This window comes from Sminthopsis crassicaudata, chromosome 2 (assembly GCF_048593235.1).
Source record: "Sminthopsis crassicaudata isolate SCR6 chromosome 2, ASM4859323v1, whole genome shotgun sequence".
Lineage (NCBI taxonomy): Eukaryota > Metazoa > Chordata > Mammalia > Dasyuromorphia > Dasyuridae > Sminthopsis > Sminthopsis crassicaudata.
In genome coordinates, this window is record NC_133618.1 from 451,233,413 (window position 1) to 451,250,797 (window position 17,385).

A 17,385-nucleotide genomic window follows, 5' to 3' on the forward strand; every position below is an offset into this window, starting at 1 on the left:
TAAGGCAGGAAATTGGCTGATTATGAAAAAGGCCCCTGGCCTCAGCCTTCAGTTACTACCTTTCTGGAAAGGCCGAGAACTAAGCAGTTCTTAGAAAAGTTTCTGACCCTGCACCTATTCCCTAAAGCTGCAAAATTTCCAGTCTGAGGACCAGAATTTCCTCAGAAGGCAACCTAACCATCTACTCTAGGTAACTGAGCATTTCCCTGGAGGCTGCCTGGATTTTCTCAGCCTGGAAGAGGGAGTGTCTTGTTACTTCAGAGGGTGGTAGCAAACCCTGGGCCCAGGAGGGGAGGGACGGGAGGTCACGGACAGGGCAGTATGGAAAGGATCAGATAGCCACAGCCTGCCTGCCCCAGACACACCACAATGAGGAGAAATAGGGAGGCTTGCTGTTTAGCACTTCCTGTCCCTCTAAAGGCTGCTCTCCTTTGCTCCATGCAATGCTTCTCTCCCCCCCACCCCCCTCACTACAACACCACGTCCCCACTGAGGGTGGAAAGGGTTAATCTCCTGGACAGAAACACTGGGTGGGGTTGCTGTGCTAGTCATTCCCAAAAAGAATCCATTCAAGAAAGATTGACTTGGAAGCCCCAAAGGACCAGGAGCAGCTGGGTGTTGTTGAAAAAGCTGGTGTCAGGGTCAGAAAACCAGAGTTCAAGTCCAAAGGACTTGACTTGGACATTTATTAGCTGTTTGATTCTGGGCTAGTCACAATTGTTCCAGTCTGCACCTATTTCGTCATTTGTAAAATAGGGAAAATTACTCTTACTTTGGAGGGGCCTCATGAGCAAATGCTTTGTAGCCTTAAAGTATGGACTTTTATAGAGATGACGCCTTTTAAAAATTCAACTCATTTTGCAAACTGAGGGCTGTTCAGGTTAAGTGACTTGTCCAACATCACACAGTTACTGTGAGAGAGGAGAGGTTTCTCAGGGCATTTCTGGAACAGCCCACTCACTGGTATTGAAAGGAGAATCCACCTGGTTGAATCGAAAAAGTGTCTTATTGACAATTAGAGCGGAGTTCCCAGCATTACTCTGCCATTGGTTCACTATATAAATAACCCTGGGACCTAATTTCTTGGAGACTCAGTTCTCTTCTCTGTAAAATGAGAAGGTGGGATGATCTCCACAGTCCTCTGTAGCTCTAACATTGTGTGCTACGATTCCTTCCAGCTCTTCCAGTCTGTATTTTCGGTCCCCTTCCAGATCTGACATTGCATGAGGAGGAATAAAAACATACAAAAAAAAAAAAAAAAAAAAAAAGCCAGGGTGTGTCCTCTTGGGATAGAGCAGGGATTTCGCCCCAATTAGCTGGGAAAAGGGTGTGGGGAGACCGGATTTCCTTCAGATACCAGCTGGGTAGACAGATGAGGGGCAAGGACGGTAGGATGGTGAGGAGAGCAGGGGTGAGGCAGTAAGTGGGCAAACAGCAGGTGTGTCCAGGAAGGACGCTTCAATGCTGTAGGAGCAGCAGCCTCTGCAGCCAAGGGGACAGGTGAGGCAGAATTCTGGAGACGTTGGAAGAACAGCAGGTGTGCGTGGGATGGGATGGGAGGGATTTTGAATATGTAATAAGAGACAGGTGAGAGGGGTGTGCGCAAGTGAGAAGAGTTCCAGGGCTGGCTCTCTGCCTGGACCATGTAGTCACCCTCTCTCTCTCCCCTAAGTTCCAAGAAATCTCTCCTCTGCCGAAAAGGGTCCCCGAACCTTTTATACATCTCCCACACCCTCTTTGTACCCCCAGCCCCGAGCCAGTCCACAGCCACAGAGCCTTCGCCCTATACTGACAGCTGGTATCTAATTACTGTGTGAGAATGAAAAGTCAGGCTGTCCCAGCTCCGGGGAGAGGGGATTAACGTCTCCTGCAGAATACACTTCCTCTGGTGGGTTGCCATGGTTACCCTCATTACCTGCCTGCCAGAGAGGAGCCCGCGGTTCCAGCCGGGCTTTTTAGGCCTGGGAGGGGCTGGTCCTGCAGTCCCATCGCCCCCGCCCCCTTCCCTTCCATCTCCCAACCCCCCTTCCTCTCCCCACTTTGGGCACCCTAGGCGGCGCGTGGAGCGGTAATCAGCAGCCCCTGCCCCCACCCATCCGCTCCACCCTCCTCCCCTTTTCCCAAGATGTCCGGCATGTCCCAAGTCCGCTGCGCCCCCTACCCAGTGCGCTCTCCCGCTCCCCCCCAAGGTGTTAGTCCCCCTCCCCATCCTGTCCTGCATCTTTCTTTCCCTCAGACCAGATGGTCCTGGGCCCCCTCTCCTCCCCTCAGCTATCCCGAGGCCCCTTCCCTTCCCTCTTTCCCCAGCTCTGGGCTCCCTCTGAGGCTCGCGTGGCTGGCTCTGTCCAGCGGTGCCGTCCCCCACCCCCCGCTGCCGGGCCGCCTTCTTCCTCCCCGCTGTGCCGCGCGCCCCCTCGCTCTCCCGGGCAGCCTCAGCCGCGCCTGTGGAGCTGTCCCGCTGACACCTCCCCATCCTCACGTAGGATTTTTTCTCCCACCCCTTTTATCCCTAGCACGCTCTCCTCATCCAGGGCACATCCTGGTAGGAGCAGCGCGGTCTGGCGCTCTTCCCCCAGCTCGGGCAGTGTCTCTCCGTGCTCAGTGCCGCTGTGGGCTGAGCTCTGGTCAACCGCCCCCGCCGGGCCCTGAGGAGGCGTGGAAAGCAGCCGTAGCCCGCCGGGGCTCGGCCGAGCGGGGGCTCTGGGGGCGGGGCTGAGGAGGCTGGAGCTGGCACCTGGGGCTGCTCTCTGAATCGCCTGTCTGCGGCCCCTGCCCCCACCCCCCATGAGGGCTCAGAACGCGCCGGGGGCTGGCCGGGAGCCGGTGTCCGGCTCGGGTCTGGCGGGGGCGGGGCGGGGGACAGCTGACCCCGGTACCGCTGGCTCCCTCCACTTTCCCCCCTCCTTCTCTTCTCTTCTGTCTCCTTTTCCGGGAAAACCGGGGGAAGGTGTATGCAAATGACAGCCCTCCCTCAAAAGAGATTTTAATTCTTTTCTTCCCCATTCCCCCTCCCCCCGCTCCTTTAGTCCCCCTCCACTGCTAGATTGCGACCTAGTATTTTCTGAACCCCTGTTCCCCCAAAGTACTGAATATATATCTCCATAGAAAATCCTAGATATTTTCTCTGATCTCTCCGACGTTCCCTCTCCCCCCTCCCCCAGCCCACGTCTCACATTTTTCCCCAGAGCAGGGTATGTGCGTTTGTGTGTTTGTGTGTGTGTGTGTGTGTGTGTGTGTAGGGGGGGTGGGTGGGTGGGAGCATTTTCTCACGAACCTTCCCAGGCTAGTTCCTAAGAAGTACTAGCTCTGGCCACAGAAAATTCTGGATAGACTTTCCTCCTCCATCCACTCTCCCTACCCCCCATAAAATCACATTCCTTTTCCTTAATGCCAGTGAGGGAAAAAGAACTCGGCACAGCCAAAGTCACTGGATATACTTCATGCTATAGAGAATCCTACGCGGGCATCGCCCCTCACCCCTCCCCCGCCACAAAAAGGTAACCGGAGCGGGGTTCCAAGAAGCCTGACGGCCGGGACTGGGCGGCCCCCACTTCCCATTGATTTGAAGCTCCTCCCTCCGCGCGGCCGAGCCTGAGTTTGTGCGTTTGTCTCCCATAGTCAAAACCCACGAGGGCTATGGGACGAAGCTGAATTCTGGTCTTTACTCCGGTCCCAGCTTGACTGGGGCCTAGCCTGGGAAATTTAACTTTTCCTTTTCTCCATCTGTTAAATTGGGGGAGGGGAGGCGGGGCGAGGGCCTAAATTAATAATAGTATTTGCATATATCCACCCCAGTCCTCAAAGGAATTGGATACCTGACTACCTGCCTTTCCCTTTTCGGTTCCCTACTTTCCCACCCCCTTCCACCTCGACTTTGTCGAGATCTAGTGAATCCTGTGAGGACTGAAGAAAACAAGCTACGAGAAACATTTGGAGCTCCTTGAGAATCTCCCAAATTCTTTGTGAGGTGTTGCCTGTTATTTGGGGGCTGCTCCTGCCACCTTCCTTTGTTGCTGGTGGTGTGCAGTTTGGTCCAGGCGTGATTTGAAAGAAGATGGAGGTTCAGCGAGGCATAAAGGAGGACTTGGAATATGGGAAGGCTGTTCCAGATGGCGGGCACTGCAGAGAAGAAGGCTCTCACACTAACAGTTGGAGATTGTATGAAGGGATGGAGAAGAGGCAGGTGCTAAATTGAGCCAGCAGATAGTGCTTTAATTTATTAAAAAAATTTTTTTGAGAAAGAAAAGGAGAGGAATGGATCAGTTCAGCTTTCTACCCCAAGAGTTAAAGCTCATAAAAATTTGGGGGTTCTAAAATTTTGGTGTGATTATTTATTTTGGAATTTTCTTTGGCCTTAAATCTATGTTCTATCAAATACATAGGCAAAAGAATAATAACCTTCCATTTCTAGAATCATTTGTTTTACACAGGTTCTCCCCCCCCATAAAGACTGCTCTTATGAATGAAATAAGCATATAAATATCATTATTCCTAATAGACAGTTGAGGGAAGTAACACTCAACAAATTGAAATGACTAGTTCAAGGTCACACAACACAGTTGTGCAGACTGGGGTTTCTTTCTGGACAAAGTCTGGTGTTCTGAACCCAAAGTTGATAGTTTTAAATCTGAGAAGAATCTTGCCAAGGTTTCTGGCTTCCTGTTCAGCACTTTTCTCCCTAACTAAGCAAACACTCCTTCCAATTACACAACAACAAAGATAATTCGTTTCTCATTTTTGTATTTTGGGGAAGAGAATTTCTAACAATGCTGATGCTTCCTCTGATTCTGATTGGGGATATTTTTTGTTCATGGGAGTATTTCTGGTGGTCTCTCTACTCCACTCTTTTTCTACAGATCAGAGCAGTGTGATTCGGGCTTCCTCTCCACCCCTTGTTTTCCTTCTGAGGCCCACCCTGCAACAAGCTAACCACGTTCTCCCTAGCATCAAATCCTCTCTATCTGCTCTGTGGTTGTCTCTGTTCAGTTCTATGATAGTGGGAAGTCTGTAGGCCTCCCTGCCCTGGAATAGCAGCTGCCAGAACCCCTACCCTGCTGACCCAAGATGATTTTATTAAAATGTGGTTTTGGGGAAGGGAGATACAAGCCCCACCCCCGTCCCCTTTCCCCGCGTTGAAGGTAGCCCACTGATAATATGCATAGTAGCTTTTGCCTCTTAATCTCTATAAATTTGCTTCCTGGTCTCACTGTGATGAAGTGATGTGGTTATATTTGCTTGTGCAATCAGCCCCCTGAAGCCTGGGGCTCCGACACTAGCAGTAGCCAAAGGCTCTAGCTCTAGAGCCTTCCCCACTGACTGCCTTTTTTCCCTGAGTACAATCCCTTTGAATAATTTCCCTGACAGTGAGCTGAATTTGAAATGTGCCAAAGTCACATGTCCTAAGGAAATTCTCTTTAGTGTTTTCCTACATCAGAGGTACCTCCTCAGTTGAGAAGGATCTCTCTTTATAGGCTGGGACCAATCAACCAAACTTTTGTCTTTCCTAGAAGAAATAAACTCTATGACTGTACGGCACTGAATGATACCCTAGTGGCCTGGAACAGTTAACCTGCATCTCTAAGAGTGTAATTTATTGCCCGAGAGTGACTTCTGGAGCCCAATGAGAAGGACAGAATTTCAGCCTATTAGGAGTTGGGCCTCTCCCTGCTGCCAAGGTCAGAGAGCCATTTAATTGGCTTACATGAAGAGATTGGTGAGATTCCGATTCTAGACACTTCTAAGGGATGACTTAGCCGCCTGTAAGTGCTATGGTTAGCATTGAAAGGAAGCATAATATAGGGTAAAGAATACTGATCTACTGTTTAGAAGTTCTGAATTCAAATCCCAGTTCTATCATTTATTAGCTGTGTGACCTTGGGACAAGTCACTAACCCTCTCTGTGCCTCAGCTTCCTGGACTGTTAACACAGAGCTAATAAAATTTCAGTTGAAACTGGGGACGTTTAGTTTAGAGAAATGAAAACTTAGTAGTGACATGATAGTTATCTTCAAATATCTGAATGCTGTCGCATATAATAGGGATTTGTCTTTGTGGTCACAGTGGGCAGAAGCAGAAGGAGGTTTTGGTTGTTTGTTTTTTAGGCGGGAAGGAGAGTTGTAAAGAGGAAAAATTCGGATTGATGTTAGGAAAAACTTCCTAACAATTAGATCTATCCAAAGCAGAATAAACTAACTCAGAAGTAATAGATTACTTACATTCACTTGAGATATTCAAGAAAATGAATTCTTGCCAAGTAGAGGAAACTCATTCCAGAAAGGAGTGGCCTTTCATTCCCTTCCATCTATGAGAATGGATGATAATTCTACTTCCAACTCAGGATTATTTCAGGGCAATCCCATTGTAAATCTTTTTGATTTTGTCTTGTTTTATTTTTGACCAGACCAATGATTGGCTCAGCTTAGGGATCTCCTCCTGAGGAACTCCCTTTTCCAATGCAGATTGACACACAGATTGAAAATTATAGTCTTTGAGAGATGACTGGGAACACTCAGGTTAAATGAATCTATGTACTTTCTAAGTGCTATATGTGTGGGAGCTATTTATTAGTCATAGGCCAATAAAGCTCCTCTAATTTCTTCACTATATAGACAATGTGAAGTAGTGGAAAGAACACCAGATTTGGAGTAAAAGGGCCTATGTTTGAATTCTGCTGCTTACTAAATTATGTGATCTTAGGCAAATCACTTAACCTCTCAGCCTCAGTTTCCTTAAACTGAGATTGAACTGGATGGTCTTGAAAGTCCTTTTCATCTCTAACATTCTTTGATTCTTGGTATACAGAATTCCACAATAAGCCTTTATTTGGAAATCTTTGAATTTGTGCCAGTTTTAGTCAATGAGGTTCTGTTAACTTTACAGTTTTAGAGAGATGGAACATTGACCTGCATGGCTGATGGAAAGATAATTCTTTAGTATTTCAAAAGATTTATGATTTCATCAGTATTGGATCCTTTTCCTAACTGAATATCACAATTCCTCTGCAACGAAGTAGACAATGCCCAGGAATTCATATGACCAAAATATCATCACTTGGTGGTTACCATTCTAGAGATGAGCCTATTGGCCTTAACTAGTCTTATCCTTAGACAGCAGACACACAGCTCATTACTAGGTGCATCCTTGCCAGAGCTTTGACTGCTGTAAGCATAGCCACTGAAAATTCATGCTCACCTCCGTATCACAATGAGATTGTAGAGATCTTGAGTGGAAGATGAAATGATTTGAGGATATTATTAACAATAAAAGGAAAGTTTTCCTAAAGGATAGTACCTTTTAAAAATAATTTTAAACATTCATTTAAAATTTTTTTGAGTCCAAATAGCTTCCTCTCCTTCTCTTGCCTCCCCCTTCCAGGAGATGGTAAGCAATTTGATATAAGTTATACATATGCACTCATTCCAAACATATTTCCATATTAGTCATGTTGTGAAAAAAGATAGACCAAAAGAAAAAAAAACCATGAAAAAATACATAAAATTAAAAATAGTATGCTTTGATCTGCATTCAGACTCCATATTTCCCTGGATGTGGATAGCATTTTCATCATAAGGCCTTTGGAATTATCTTGAATTATTGTATTGCTGAGGAGCTAAATCATTCATAGTTATTGTACAGTATTGTTGTATTACGTACAATATTCTGCTCACTTCACTCTGTATCACTTCATGTGTCTTTTCCAAGTTTTTCTGAATCATCCTGCTGGTCATTTCTTAAGCACAATTACATTCCAATATAATCATTTATTATAATTTGTTTAGTTATTTCTTAATTGATAGGCAACTCTTTAATTTCCAATCTTTGCCACCACAAAAAATGCTATAAATATTTTTGTACAACTAGGTCCTCCTCCTTTTAAAGGATATCTTTTTGAAGCTCTGAATCAGTTCATAATTCTTGATCAGTTAGTCACCAAGCATTTATTATGCTCCTACCTACTGTGTCAAGAATTATATTAAGTAATGGGACACAAAGAAAGGTAAAAGTCCCTACTCTCTCTCTCTCTCTCTCTCTCTCTCTTAAATTCTAAGGCAATTGGGGTTATGTGTCTTGCCCAGGGTCACATAGCTAGGAAGTGTTAAGTGTCTGAAGCCAAATTTGAACTCAGGTCCTCCTGACTTCAGCCACTTAGCTGTCCCAAAGTCCCTCCTCTTAAGGAACTTATAAGTTAATGCCTCATAGAGCTGTTATCTGACTACAGAAGGCACATTTTCTGGATAGTACCCATGATTTAGTTGTCTTAGGGATCATCTAGTGAGGAAGCTACTATTAAGGTAGAGCTAAAACTGTTTTGAAATTTATAGTTCCAGTTTCCTGGAGTACTGAGAGGGAGTGTGATTTGCTCAAGTCAGTATTTGTCAGAAGTAATACTTGAACCTGAGTTCCTGGCTCTATGCTCTATCCACTTTCCCATGAGCTCCCCAAAGAGAACTTTGGGAACAGAATTATCAGAGTAGGAGGGGCCTTGGGCCTTGGAATGCAGAACATCAGGACTGGAAGGAAACTTAAAGGTCATTTAATCTACAGTAGTCCTAGAGATAGTGAAATTGATGCCAGGGACAGACTGATTTGCTAAAGGCAATGGAGGGGTAATATTAGTGTAAGAACCACAAGAACCCAGGTCTTCCGATTTCGTGTCTACATTTATCCTTAGTATTAATAATCCTTACTAAATTCTCACTCTGAAGATTGTTGAGATATTGAAAATATTTAAAATGTTACTTTTAGCTGCTCTTTGTTGTCTTAAAATAAATTAGTATCTATGATGATTCCTAAAAAATCCTCAAAACATAAAAACAAAAATCTGCTCAAGCATCCATTTAATATTATGTAAAATGAGGAGATTGGGTTAGATGGTCTTTAATACTAGAAGGACAAAGTGTCAATTGACACAAGAGTTTTTAAATGATTTAAAAATAATTTTACTATAATTTGTCCCCATGTATCTTAAATATAAATAATTTTATAATTATTTATAATATATTATAAATAGTTATATATACTATTATATTATATAATTATATAATATAATATAATATTTATAATTATAATTTTACCCTTAAAAATGTTCACCTTATTACCTCTAACATGCAAATCAATACTTATTCCTTTCAGGTGTTCTTAAATTCCAGTTCTTTCAGTGGGTTAACTTCCCTCCTAGCTTTAACATTCTGTGTTCAAAGGCAGAAATGTCAAACAGGTCATATGAGTCTCCATAATACTCCCAAGTGTCTCCTGAAACAGATTAAAATATAATTGGGAAATATTGAGCAAAATAAAAATACAATAAAACATAGGTAATATTAATATGTGGTTTTCTAAGTCAATATACCTCCCATAGGGATCTTTATGTATAGTTTAGTGACCCCTGCTTTTATTTGAATTTGACATTACTATTCCAAGGGAACTTCCAACTTTGATGATTTAAATCTGTGGGTCCTTCTAGCTCTATAGTTTTGTGCTGTGCTATAATTCCATTGATCCAAGTTTGATTGTACAAATGGGGGGAAGATTAAATGAAATAGTTTCCACATTAAGGTCTTTCTTTAACCCAGAGAAATAACCTAATAATTCAATCCAAGAAGCATTAAATACCCACTAAGTGCATAATATAGTATCATTTTAGAATAGAGAAATTAGTAAGAATCTCAGTTCTTAAGGATCTTATTTTAAAGGAGAAATAAAACATTTAAACAGGTAGAATACAAATTAGAATATGATAAGTGAATGAAAGAGGACTAATTTAAAAATTAAAAACTTAAATTAGGGAGAACTCACTTCTGTCAGAGAGATTAGGGGCTTTGTAGAGGAGATGGCCCCTGAACTGGTCCTTTAAGGAATGGGGAAATTTTAATAGATGAAATTGGAAGAAAAAGTATGTGAATTCTAGATCTATGACATGCCATGAAGCAAGATCCAGAGAAAAACAGGGATTAGAACAACAATAGAACATGGGAGACCATCCAGTTTGTCATATGAAATATATGATCTGAAGTAGTGGGAACTAAGGCAAATCTGGTGGAGTTCTTGGAATATTAGAATAGGGAATTTTGCTTTTTGGGAGGCAGGGGGTAGGGGGCAGAATAGGGTAACAAATATGCAACTTTGTTCCATCTCTTCATCTGACCTGCTGATTCAATAGAGTTGGCATTGAAGTTGTAGTCTGTCAATCAATAAACTTTAAATACCTACTGTGTGTCAGGTATTGTGCCAAATCAACTGAGGAGCACCATCCAGGTCAAATTAATTTTGGAACCAGATAGAAGTCAGTTAATTGGGAAAAGCATGGCAGGGCTAGAGGGAAGGTGCTTTTTGTTCCAACTACTATGTTTTGGGCATTGAGGGGTTGTGACAGCTTGCCGATAATGATAATAAGTATTTCCAGCCCTATTAACATGAAGATGATCTTTTCTTTAGGTTCAACTTTTGCCAAAGGTATTACTGTCTTGTGACTAATACCTTGGGTTTGCATAAAATTGACTTGTGTTGCTATGGGACATTAGAGGTGACAAGGGTACTGAATTTGAAAGTGGAAGGACCTGGAGAATCCAGATTTTGCTACTTATTACTCCAGTGTTTTGGACAAATCAGTTTGTCCTTCTGGATCTTAGGTGGGATTAGATGACTTCTAAGGTGCCTCTCATCTCTAAATCCCATCATTTGCAGATCAGCTGGTTGAATCTCTTTGGGGGAAACTGAGGTCCAGAAAGGGGAAAGGTCTTGCCCTAGATCTCCTTCCCACCGCCATCATCCATACACAGATAACTGGGACTTGAAAACCAATCTTCCTGACCCTGTTTGATTGATTCTCTCTGTTATTTCTGTTACTTATTTTTTCCCTTTGACTCACTTCTTTGGAGACCACCCAAAATCTTACCCAGAGTAGTACTCTTGTCTTTCAACTTTGAATTCGTGAGGTGTTGTTTTTTTCCCCCTCTGAGGCAATTGGGGTTAAGTGACTTGGCCAGGGTAACACAGCTAGGACGTATTTAATGTCTGAGACCAGATTTGAACTCAGGTCCTCCTGACTTCAGGGTTGGTGCTTTATCTACACCATGGGGCATTTAAAGGAGACTATCCATCCTGGATTTCTTGGAACTCTTTTGATTCTAAGAAATGAAAGTATATTTTTCATAAGGCATTTTAAAAGGAAATTTAGGGTTCAAAAATACGGTCCTCAAATGCTCTGTGGCAGCTATATAACCTTCACTGGTTCTCTGTTTAAGGACAATTTAAGGTATTAGTCTTGTAAGCCCCAGTGTGGTCTGGTTATCATAGGGAGTGATTTCCTTTCCTGTGCAGCAGGTGAAATAGGTTGATCATAAATGGGTCCCTAAGTTTGAACTTCAAGGAAATAGGGATCAAATTGTTAATGAGGGCCTCACTAGAAATCATTCCACTGAGTGTTTTTCCACCATCAAATTTACTAGCCTTTTAGGCCAGTTGCAGTGATTAGAGTTTCTTATAGAAGAAATAGGAAGGGGTGTTCAAGACCAATTCCTTTCTTTTACAGGGATCCCTCAGTAGAGGGAAAGGGGCTTGTTCAAAGCCATAGAGCAGGTTAGTAGCACAGTGAGAATTTCAGGGGCTCTTTTCTCTCAGTCCAGGCTTCCTCTTACCAGACCCTGTAACTTTTTACCTTCAGATTACCTTGCTCTTGCCTAGAAGTGATAATAGGTTTAGATTTTGAGGGGACCTCATTCCAATTTCCTCATTTATTAGAGAAAGAAATTTAGGCTTAGTGAGTGAAAGTTAGTAGTGTTTTGAGGGGTAATGTAAAACTATTAGATAAGTATAGAGTTTGAATGTTTTCACTATGATGATAGGTTACAGATCAAGTCTGTGAAAACTCCTTCAAAGATGTGTGATGTCCATGACATATAACCGAAATTTGAAGAGCTTATTATTAATAATAATTACATCTGCACTTGTGGTTGCAGATGTTTTTTCACATCATATTGTCTGATCCTCATAACATTCCTTTGAGACAAGCAGCATAAAACCGAATGTCACTGTGCAAATGAGAAAAACGAAGGCCATTGGAATTAAGTGATGGCTCAGGGTCACACAGCTAGTAAATGATGGGGTCAGGACTAGAATCCAGGCCTCTAGTACTTTTCCCACCATAGCATTGTGGTTATATGGGGTTGCTACATGGCACAGTGAATATAATGCAGGGCTTAAAGTCAGAAAGAGTCATCTTCCCAAGTTCAAATCTGGCCTCAGATACTATCTGTGGGACCCTGGGCAAGTCACTTAACCCTGCTTGTCTCAGTTTTCTCATCTGTAAAATGAGTTGGAGAAGGAAATGGCAAACCACTCTGATATCTGCTGAGAAAACCTCAGATGGGTCACAGAGTCAGACGTGTCTGAAAAACAGCTGAATGAAGACAAAAATCTTCTCTAAAGATAGATTCCATTATTTCGTGTGCATAAGCTAAATGCTATTCAGTGACTAGTCTTTTTTTTTCTGGGCAATTTAATCATTTTATTAATAAGACCAGCAGGTTATTAATAAAAGGGTGGTCATTTGAACATCTCTTTTAGACCAAAGACCCCTAACCAAAGACTTGAAGAGAAGGAGTTCCTAAAGGGTTAACACAGTGAATGGTGGGGATTATACACAAAGGTCTTAGTTTACTTGATTTAGGTCTCTTGTATCTTGTTCATCAATTTCCCCATCACCTAGAGAACTAGTCTTTGAAGTGGGGACAGATTCAAATGGGAGGTAGCTGGAAAGACTGTGGGATAGTGGGTTGCTGTATGAATATGTGCTGTGCACATCAGTGTGGTTCAGAGAGCCCTGCTTAAGATCCTCTCACCCCATACTGGCCACTTGCTTTCTCTCCTAGCAAAGGTGATAGTACATTGGATCCAAGACATATAGAATTAGAGACCCAGGCCTTCAAAGAGACCTCAGAGGCCCTCTAGCCAAACCCTAGGGAAGACAGCACAGTACATTGGAAGGAGTATTGACTGTGGAGTCAGGGGATATGGCTTCAAATCCTACCTTTGGTAGGTATGACCTTGGGGAAGACACCCTTCTTCTCTGTAGGCCTTATCAGGTTCCTCATTTGTAAAACGATAGTAGGGTTAGACTAGCCGGTCTCTGAAGTCTCTTCCAACTTTAGATCTGGGATCGCATTTTTTTCAGAGCCTTTATTTTTAGATGAGGAAATACAGGCCTTACAGATGTCCACAATCACACAGAGATTAAATGTGGCAGGAGAATTTGCATCAAGTTTTGTGACTCCACAGCTAATATTTTAGATGTTAGTACCTGGTGACCTCTATCATCTGGTTTGAATTCTAGTCCTCTCCCTTAACTAATTTTACACTAAATGTGACATGGGGAAGGTTATTCTCCTTCTCTGGCCCTCAGTTTCTTTATCTGTTAAATGGGAGTTTTAGATTAAATGATTTCCTAAGTTTTTTCCAGTTCTATCATTCTATGGTTTCTCTCCATAGAAAGGCAGTGTGGTATGGGGGAAAAGCTTGGGTGTGGCGTCAGAGATACCTGGGTTCAAATCCACCTAAATGCAGTTTCTTCATCAGTAAAAGAGGAATAATAATCCTTAAATGACTCTTACAAAGAATAAGCAATGTAAACATGAGTTAGTGGGGAAGGGCAGCATTTTAAAATAAAATCTCAGGTTTTGTTTTGAATGAGTGCCTTTGCAATGTTGTAATAAGGTTATGGAAAGAGCACTAACCTAAGAATCAAAACATTGTCGCTCCTCTGCCCCGCCGTGACTATATTTTCATTGAATCTTGAATTCTTCTTCTGTATAATGGGTATGATTCTACCTGACTGGCCTCTTTCCCTCACAGAACTGTTGTGATGAGCAAATGAGAGAATGGACATAAAAGTGATCTGTACCCATGGAAGATGATATTATTTATTAGCACTGTTGCCCTTGTCATTTATACAGTTGTTCAGAACAAAAATCACCTAAGAGATTTTCATGTTTTGACACAACCAGAAAACCTTTCTTTCCTCTTTTCTTTCCCAAGTCCTCTCCAATTTGAACCCCTTCTGCCGCTCTCCCAGGCCCACTCGCCCACAGCAGACCCACTCTGAAGGTTTCCTGGGGAGGAAGACGGAGATGCTGCGTGCCTGTGCATGTGTTACAAATACCTATGTGTCTGTGCATCTGTGTGTGTGTACATGTGACCTATATCTGTTTACTGTATCATTTATGAATATAGTTTAAGTAACTGGTTTTGCCTCCTGCAGAGGAACTGTTCCTTCATGGATTCTGGCCCCATCACCACAGAGCGATGCCTTTTGCATCTCTCAATCCCCAACCACCCTCAAAGCTCTGATTTTAGGGAAGGCGGGGGAGCCTTGGTACTGAAGGACGCCTTCTCTATCTTGGCCCACCTTGCCAGTACCAGCTGATACCACAAGAATGATCCTGATAAGAGGCGCTATAGTGGCCGTGCTTTCCCCATCCCTCCCCCCCATGTGGCCTAATAACAGCCTGTTATTACCTCCATCTTCACACACAAAGAGCCTTGGTGAGGCTCCTGGCATTCAGCTGCTTGGGGGGAGCGGGCATAAGGAGTGGGGGAGTGAGGTAGCTTTTCAGAAAGGCCAGTGTGGAGCGAGATGAAGAGACACCCAGGTATCTGAGCTCTTTTCCCTAGGGCCTCCATCCTGGGACTGCTGCAAAAGGTTCCTGCTAATTGGCACAAACCTGGTGGGGTTGCATTCTTCCAAGCGCACTCCCTCCTTTTCCTCACCTCGCTCCCCTGGGGACTTCTGGGATGGTCTTGGCACAGCGTGCGACTCCAGACCCATCTCTCTCTTTCCCTCGCTTTCTCCTTTCCTTCCCCCCAAGTCCCTTCCACCAAGCTTGGCATAATTAAATCATGGAAAATGCCATTTCTTAAGTTTGGGGCCCAGAATCTGTCCCTGTCTTGTTTTCCAGGCCCATTGTTACTGGTAGACTTTACTATCAGCAGCTGCAGCCACCCTAGCTCTGATATCCTTCTCCCCCGAGCAGTGTTTAATTTATACCCCTCACTGCACCTCCCCCTCTCCTTTTCTGCCCCAGACCCCACTCTTCAAGGCATTTGAGGGCTGGAGAACTATGGCTGTCCCTCCCTCTAACCATAATAGCCTCAGGCCCATCTCATCACCCTTGTCACCCATCCCTGATACTAACTCAGCTTGCCCACACTGTTGTAGGGGGCAGATGGACTGTCGGAGCCTGAGGGCATCTCTCTGAAACGGGTAGCTGTGGTGGAAGATTTCTTTGACATCATCTACTCCATGCATGTGGAGAGCTCTGCAGAGCCAGGCAAAACCCCCAAGCATGCTGGGCAGAAGAAAACCTACCGAGCGGTGAGATTTTGCTTCCTTGCCTTCTCTCAAAGCTTCAGGCCACATACTCGGCCCCGGGCAGGAGGGCTCTGATGCAGAATGAGACAGTCTCTTGGCAGGGGGCATGTGGGCAAGGGCACAGAGGGCATCAGGAAGCTCCCAGCATGGGAGGGAGATGGGATAGATGTTGGGGAGATCAGCTGATGGTTTGCTGCTGGACGTTGGGCGTGTCCCTCCTTTTGGGAGAGAAGCTTCGGTTTTCTACCTCTAAAAAACAAAGGTTGGAATAACCCAAGTTGAGCCACTTATGACCTCTATGAGTCTGGACAAATTAATTTCCCTTTCTGACTCAGTTTCCTGCTCTATTAAAAAGAAGATTAAGAAAATTCCATCTGTTGTAAGCAATGAAGGCTCAAGGTTTAGAGTTAGAAGTGACTTTAGAGACCATTTAGGTTCAGAGAGATTTAGAGACTCATCCGAATCAGAGATGATAAGAGTGGCAGGATTTGAATCCAGGTCCTTATTATCCTTGCATACTGCACCACACTGTCCACTTGGCTATTCAGTATCAGAGCAATGCTATTTAGTTCCCCTCTCTTGGTCTCAGTGTTGTCTATAAAGGAGATCTAAATAATCTCCAAGGCTGTTTGCCTCATTTTCTTGTCTACTCTCTTCTGGGTTAGACAGTAATCCCCATAATTCATACTGATATGGTGGAGGGAAAAACCTAAACTCCTCAAGACCTCCTATATATCTTACTAAGCCAACATACTCTGTAGATGCTTTCTTCCAAGTACTAAAAAGGTAATAGAAGCATTCAAGGAACTCACAGGTTTGTTTGGCTTTTTTGTTTTGGAGAGACAAATATGCAGCAAACAATATGACATTATGCTAAATTAATTGCTATAAATTATCAGTAGCAGAGAATTTCAGAGAGGGCTGTAGTCAGGGAAGACTTCATAGAGGAAGTGAATCTTCAGTTGAAACCAGAACAGATGGGATTGCATTATGAACATGGTGACTGATTTTTTTTTTTAAATGAGGGATCATGGAAGGTCAAATAGGTGTGGGGTCAGAAAATGTGGGTCTAAATCCTGGCTTTATTCCATAATTTCTGGGCAAGCTTGGGTCAATCTCTTCTGAACTTTAGTCACAGTATTTTATAAAGTGAGGATGATCAAACTTGCACTGCAAACTTCATTAGGCTTTGAGGAACATTTGATAGATATAAAGCACACCGAAGCTGCAATGTGCTACACAAATTTGAGCTATTCTTACGATGAAGAATAATGTGAATGAAGGTATAGCACCAAGAATGAGATTGCTGGGAATCAGTGTGGCTAGGAGAGCTAGGAAAGCATGATTCCCTTTCATCTTCTGTCAGAAAAATTCAGGGGTTACCAGTTTTGTCGGGTTACCCTAAAGCCAGTACCTATGTCATTGTGGATTTTGCATAGGGAAGGGCATATGGTTGTCCTGCCATTGTTCTAGAAGAAAGAGAGTTTTCTCTTAGATAGGACAGATTTCTGAAATACTAATGAATTGTGTGTGTTCTTGACTAAGTCCTGTCAAATGGTGAATTTAATCCTGCCACTTTGGGTGCTTGAGGACTTAAGTTCCTTCTGTGAACAGCACCAGAACAATATTGTACAGGTTGAATTCATTCTTCAAGGTGATCATTTTCCCTGATTTGATTCCTTTTATCCAAATACTTATTAGCTTATTTCTCTTCTTAGGAGATGGACTTTGGCCTAAATCATTCATAAAAATAGGTCCCAATCTTATATACAAGGTCTTGAAAAACCCAGGGAAGACTTAACAAAAATCATGGGACTTGAGGCTATTAGAACATAGATCTCTGAGCTAGAAAAGGCCTTAGCATATAGATCTTAAAACATGGTAGCTATAGGGAACCTTGGCAGGTAAAATGGCAGAAAAGAATTTAGAGATCATGTGGTTCAGAATGCAGACTTCACATTTTACAGATGAGGAAACTGACATCCTTGGAAGGTCAAAAGACTTGCCAGTGATCACAGAGC

At 43.4% G+C, this 17,385-nt stretch overlaps 1 protein-coding gene across 2 annotated transcripts in view; it reads left to right on the forward strand.

Annotated features, from left to right (window-relative positions):
• NOL4L (nucleolar protein 4 like) overlaps positions 1 to 17,385 on the forward strand; it is a 199,764-nt gene that overhangs the window by 42,387 nt on the left and 139,992 nt on the right. For both annotated transcript variants that reach the window (XM_074292757.1, XM_074292756.1), the window contains exon 2: positions 15,212 to 15,367. In XM_074292757.1, coding sequence (XP_074148858.1) covers positions 15,212 to 15,367 — 156 coding nt within the window. The remainder of the gene's footprint in view (positions 1 to 15,211; positions 15,368 to 17,385) is intronic.